The sequence below is a fragment of the Lepus europaeus genome, chromosome 7, assembly GCF_033115175.1.
Source record: "Lepus europaeus isolate LE1 chromosome 7, mLepTim1.pri, whole genome shotgun sequence".
Taxonomy (NCBI): Eukaryota; Metazoa; Chordata; class Mammalia; order Lagomorpha; family Leporidae; genus Lepus; species Lepus europaeus.
Window position 1 is genome coordinate 59,834,788 of NC_084833.1, and position 7,025 is coordinate 59,841,812.

A 7,025-nucleotide genomic window follows, 5' to 3' on the forward strand; every position below is an offset into this window, starting at 1 on the left:
TGAACTAAGACATATTAATGGCTGATGAAGAAGTAAGTTCATAATTTTAAAGAAGAGGGACAATATACAGGTATAAAGAGTGCAATGCAATGCCTCTTGCCAGGTTGATAAAAAGAGCAAATTGAGACAACTACAGAAATTTCAGTACCAAGGAGAGGCAATGATGAGTGATTTGACAAGCAAAATTGACTGATGTTCCAAAATGAGGATCTGGCTAATACACAAGATTCTAAAAATAGTAGGCAGAGGCCATGTATCAAAGTGTCTATTTTCTTTACAGAACAGTGGTCCTGGAATCAAAGCAGGAATCCCAGCATGGGAGGAAGCCCCCACAACAGCTCAGGGCTGCCTCCTTTCACCTTGACTGGACTCCCAGGGCTGGAAACCTCTCAACACTGGATGATTTTGCTCCTTGGTCCTCTCTACATTGTCTCCATTGTGGGCAATGCCCTTATCCTTCTCATTATCAAGGAGGAGCAGAGCTTACACCAGCCCATGTACTACTTCTTGTCCATGCTGTCAGTTAATGATCTCGGTGTGTCTTTCTCCACACTGCCCACGGTTCTGGCCACTTTTTGCTTCCACTTGAAGGAGATAAGTTTCAACTCATGCATGACCCAAATGTTCTTTATCCATTTCTTCTCCTTCATGGAGTCTGGGATCCTGTTGGCCATGAGCTTTGACCGCTATGTGGCCATCTGTAACCCCCTGCGCTATGCCACGGTGCTCACTGATGCCCACGTTGTGCGAATGTGCATATCTGTTATTATCCGCAGTTTCTGTGTCATCCTCCCACTGCCTTTACTTCTGAAGAGGTTATCTTTTTGCAAGGCCAATGTTCTTTCTCATGCCTACTGCCTGCATCCAGACCTCATCCACCTGCCTTGTGGAGACATCACTATCAATAATGTTTTTGGTCTCTTCATTGTCATCTCTACCTTTGGCCTGGATTCTGTACTTATCCTCATCTCCTATGTACTCATAGTTCGCTCTGTACTGGCCATTGCTTCTCAGGAGGAGAGGCTGAAGACAATCAACACATGCATGTCACACATGTGTGCTGTGCTGATCTTCTATGTGCCCATGGTTGGTGTTTCCATGGTTGCTCGCTATGGGAGGCATGCCCCACAGTACGTACACACTCTCATGTCTCTGATATATCTCTTCATGCCTCCGATGCTCAATCCTGTCATATATTCTATCAAAACAAAAGAGATTCGTCGGAGGCTGTGCAAAATACTACTGGGAACCAAGTTCTGAGCAGAAGACATGTTGAAATGTGAAGGTTCTGTGGTTAGTTACCATTGCTGTGCATTCGAGTTTAATGATCTGCTTTGACAAGATATTTTAATATTCTTTTGAGTACTAGTTCATATTTATGAATTCTTCCGTCAGATATTTGAGGACAACCTGATAATGGTTAAGATTGGAGACCGCTGGTTTCGCCAGAGAAACTAGTGTATAATTTGTCAAACAATATTTTCTCCATGTATTTTCTTTTAAATAAAGAAGATCTTCATTATTAGTCTGGTACACAAAATATATGGCATACTGTCCTTGTTTAAAATTAATCACATTCCAGGAAATTGCTTATTGTTATGGAAAAATTTACATAATGGGGAAGATATTCTATTTTCAAAGATTATGTCAAAGAGATATTTAAAAAATTATATACACCCACAAAATCTGTGCATTTCAATATTTATCTCATATACAGTTTAAACATAGCTTTTAAAATGAATATGAGGGGCTGGCGCCTTGACTCACTTGGTTTATCCTCTGCCTGCAGCGCCAGCATCCCATGTGGGTGCTGGGTTCTAGTCCCGGTTGCTCCTCTTCCAGTGCAGCTCTCTGCTGTGGCCCGGGAGGGCAATGGAAGATGGCCCAAGTGCCTGGCCCCCTGCACTTGCATTGGAGACCAGCAAGAATCACCTGGCTCCTGGCTTTGGATCAGTACAGCATCAGCCATAGCGGCCATTTGGGGAGTAAACTAACGGAAGGAAGAACTTTCTCTCTGACTCTCTCTCTCATTATTTATAACTCTACCTGTCAAATAAAAAAAAAGAATATGAATAAAATCACTAACTTTTATTAAATGATCTAGTATTTAAGCAATATTAAATCTGATAATGCTTATAATTTAAACTGTATACGTGTGTATACTAAACAATGAAGCCTGTAATAAAATAGGAACACTATGTAACAAAATATGACATATAATGATGTAATTTGACTAAATTCCTGTGAGATTTTGAGCCTATCTTTTTAAAACAAATAAAAAACAGAATTAAGCATTCAAAGTAAGACATTAAAAATAATAAAATAGGGCCCCTGTGGCCATGGGGAAGACCTGCATGAAGCTCCTGGCTCCTGGCTTCAGCCTGGCCCAGGTCTGCAAGTTATGGCCACTTGGGGAGTGAACCATTAGTTGGAAGACTTCTCTTTCTCTCTGCCTTTACTTCTTCTTCACTGTAACTCTGACATTCAAATGAAAAAATAAGTTTTTTTAAAAAAGAAATTGAGTATGTACTATATACAATGCTAATTTCTGAAGATAAAACTTTAGTTACTGAAAAAACAAATGTTTTCCTTATTGTATATCTATATATGCCAACCAATATAAGAGTCATTGTATAGACATTAACTCTAACATGAAGGGAATTTTTAGTTTTGAACATTCTAAACAGACACATAAAAATTACACATTTAGGGAGCATCATGTATTTTTAATTTTCTTTTTTTTTTAATTTAAAGAAGAGAGTGAAGGGAAGAGAGAGAGAGAGATCTTCATCTGCTGTTTCACTCCCCCAAATACCCATTACAACCAAGGCTGGAGCAGACCAAAGCCAGGAGTCTGGAACTTAATTCGAGTCTCCTGTATGTGCACCAAGGACCCAAACACTTGAGCAATCATCTGCTGCTTCCCAGGGTGTTAATTAGCAAGAAGCTAAATGGAAAGTGGTATGATCCTACAGGATGCAGGCATACCAGCAGCAACTGAACCTACTGAGCTGTAGTGTCTAATCCAATCAAAAGATGTTTTGCTATACATATTCATTAAATAAAATTCAATCAACATAAATTTATCCACATACTTAAAAAATTCACATGTGTTTGCTCTTTATAATACTTTTAAGAAATGAGTAAACTGAGCCTCAGAAAGTGTGAGATTTTTTTCAAAGCCATAGTATACTTTTTAAAAATTTCATAATTTTTTTTTTTTTTTGGTGGTAACAAATCACCCATCCTTTCATGAAGTTTACAATTCAAACAGGGTATCATGTGTACTGAACAGAGAAGAACAAAATGCCATCGAGGGGCTATGTTATAATTCTACATAAAATGTTAGAAGCATAAAAGCATTAGAATATATGTTCTATCACTCATATGGGAAGACATGAAGCTAGAGGAACTGTAGTAAAAGTGCTGGAAAATAGGGAAGATAGGCTGAGTCAGTGCTTAGCCCATGGTATAGCTGTAGTAAATATGCTTTTGATGAGTAATGTAATGTAATGGTAGGCAGTTTCCAGGCATATGAGTGTGGCAAGATAGTCTACATAGTGCCTATTAGAACAAAAATACAGAGGTTTAAGGCAGCTTATTGATTTGGTTATCACATGTAATTCAGTAAAGCTAGAGAAAATAATTTCAGATGATACAAGCAGTTAAGGATAGTAAGACATAAAGATAGACCTTGCAGTAATGGCATTACTAAGAGATAGGCAAAGCATTTCAGATTTTACCCTTAGTTGATAAGATACTATAAGGCTATGAGACGTTGTATAATCAGACAGACACTAGGGAGATTATTACAACTGCAGAATGAAAAAATAAGAGAATGGTAAGCAATAAGATCAGTTTGGAAGACAATGTCAATGGAAAATGTGAAATGATAGTGAAGGCCCCAAATAGGGTAGCAACTATGGTAATGTAGAGGCAAAGAATGAATTAAGGAAAAGTATAATTGGAGTTACAGGATTTAGTGTCATATTACAGACCAAGTGATGAGGGAAATAGCTCATTTAAGCCAACTGTTTCTCTTCATTGGATAGAGATTCCATTAAACATTAATGACAAATATTCATGGTTTGAGAAAAATGAAAATTGTTCTCTTATTATAACTAAAATAAATTAAGCAAATATTGCTAAAACTTGCTTTATGTGTACGTAAGATGGATGTTTTGTTTTGCTTCACCTTTACAGATATTTACAATAGATTATATATATCTTTATGTCATTGATTAATATAATAAATTATATTGAGAGATTTCTAAAAATTCATAATTTTTTAATCCTAAAAATATTGATTATATTGTGTAAATTTATTCAAACTTTTATATTTTTACATATTTTCATTATTGTGTGTAGTGTATAGGAATTTTTGTTGATATAATTATTTTCTCTAGAGCTCATTAGAATGATATTTGCTTTTTTGAACAACTTTCTGACATTTCACAATATTCAAGAGGAAGAAGAAAATTTATTGCTTGAATATTGGCAGTCAAACTAAAAGAAACAGTAATGATTTAGATGTGTGTAGGAGTATAACTCTGATAACTTCCTATTTTTTCAATTATCACTTATTACTCATGTACTTACATATCATAATTTTAGCAAAATATCTTTTCAATTGGGATTGAAATTGACATAGAACATCTGACAGTAGTTTTTACAATATCTTCAAACTCAATATATAAGATTTCTACTTGCTACTTTCCATTTGATTACACATTCCAGAGGCTGGTCCATTTTAAAAAAAAATTATTCAAGGTATGCAAGTTTCATGCATTTCATACATACAGGTTTAGGAATATATGGGTACTTCACATCCTATCCTCTCTCCCATCCATGCATCAATCCTTTTTTCTCCTCCCTCTCCTATTTCCACTCTTTTAATTTTCAAAAGATCTATTTTCAGTATACTTTATATTCATAATGTTAATCCTATATTAAGTAAAGAGTTCAACAAATAGTATGATGAAAAAAACCACTCTTCCTCAACAGTAGAGACAAGGGCTGTAACATTCAAAATGTCCATTTCACTCTAATACATTACATTTTAGGTACTCTATTAGTTACCCCAGGTCAGGAAAAATATATGATACCAGTCTTTTTGGGATTTGCTTATTTCACTAAGTATAATGGATTCCAGTTGCATCCATTTTGTTGCAAATGAAAGCATTTAATGTTTTACAGCTGAGTAGTACTCCATAGTGTATATGTATCATAATATCTTTATCCAGTCATCAGTTGATGAACATCTGGGTTGATTCCAAGTCTTAGCTGTTGTGCATTGAGCTACAATGATCATGGGGGTACCGTTAACTCTTTCATCGGCTGTTTTCTTTTCATTTGGGTAAATTCCCAGGAGTGGATTGTTAAGTCCTGTGGGAGGTCTGTATTCAGGTTTTTAAAGTATCTCGATTCTGTCTTCCATGGTGGCTGCACCAGTTTACATTCCCGCTGGTGGATTCAAGTACCTTTTTCCTCACATCATCACCAACACTTATTTGTTGATTGCTGTATTTGAGCCATTCTAATGGGTGAGATGGAACTTCACATGGTTTTGATTTGCATTTGCCTGATGGTTAGTGATCCTGAACATTTTTTAAGAGTCAGGTCACCATTTGAATTTCCTCTATTAAAATATGCCTTTTCAAGTCCTTTGACAATTTCTTAACAGGATTGATTGTTTTGTTGTTGCTGAATTTCTTGAGCTCTTTATAGATTCTGGATATTGATCCTTTAATAGTTGCAGTTTGCAAATATTTTCTCCCATTTTGTTGGTTGCCTCTTCACTTTGCTGAGCATTTCTTTGGCAGTATGGAAGTCTCGGCTTGAGGTAATCCCATTTGTCAATTTTGGATTAGATTGCCTATGCCTCTGGGGTCTTTTCCAAGAAGTCTTTGCCTATGCCAATGTGTTGCAGGGTATCCCCAATATTCTCTACAAATTTGATGGCATCAAGTCATAGAGTAAGGTCTTTGATCTATTTTGAGTGGATTTTTGTGAGAGGTGTAATACAGGGGTCTTATTTCATACTTCTGCATGCAGAGATTCAGTTTTCCTAGGACCATTTGGTGATGAGATGGTTGTTGTAGATGCGTGAATTGATTTCTACTCTGTCCCCTTTGTCAATATGTTTGTTTGTGCCAGTACAAGCCTATTTTAATTATAACTGCCCTGTAATATGTCTTGAAATCTGATATTGTGATGCTCAAGGCTTCGTTGTTTTTTTTTTTTTATTTAATATTGATTTAACTATTTAGGATCTCTTGTGTGTCCATATAATTTTAGCATACTTTTTTTCTGAGGAGATTGCCTCTGGTGCTTTGATTGGGATTGAATTGGATCTGTAAATTATTTTAAGTATTAGGGACATTTTGTTGATATTGATTTCTCCAATCAATGAACATGGAAGATTTTTCCATTATTTTGTGTCTTCTCTTTCTTTCTTTAATGTTTTCCAATTTTCACTGAGGAGATCTTTGACATCCATGTTTAAATTTATTCCAAGATATTTAATTTTTTGTAGCTATTGTGAATGGGATTATTCTTAGAAGTCTTTCTCAGACATGGCACTTTCTGTGTATACAAAGGCTATTTTTTTTTTTGACAGGCCAAGTGCTAGTGAGAGAGAGAGACAGAGAGGAAGGTCTTCCTTTTTGCCGTTGGTTCACCCTCCAATGACCGCTGCAGCCGGCGCATCTCGCTGATCCGAAGCCAGGAGCCAGGTGCTTCTCCTGGTCTCACTTGTGGGTGCAGGGCCCAAGGACTTGGGCCATCCTCCACTGCCTTCCCGGGCCATAGCAGAGAGCTGGCCTGGAAGAGGGGCAACCGGGATAGAATCCGGCGCCCCAACCGGGACTAGAACCCGGTGTGCCGGCACCGCAAGGCGGAGGATTAGCCTGTTAAGCCACAACGCCAGCCTACAAAGGCTATTGATTTTTGTGTGTTAATTTTATTTCCTACCAATTTACCAAACTCTTTCATGGGGTTCAATAGTCTCTCAGTGGAGTGTTTTG

General features: G+C 37.0%; 1 protein-coding gene across 1 annotated transcript; it reads left to right on the forward strand.

Annotated features, from left to right (window-relative positions):
* The first annotated feature begins 315 nt into the window (after positions 1–315).
* LOC133764495 (olfactory receptor 51I1-like) lies at positions 316–1,260 on the forward strand. The gene has a single exon (XM_062198170.1). It carries the CDS (start codon positions 316–318, stop codon positions 1,258–1,260), a length of 945 nt encoding a protein of 314 aa, XP_062054154.1.
* Positions 1,261–7,025: the final 5,765 nt, after the last annotated feature.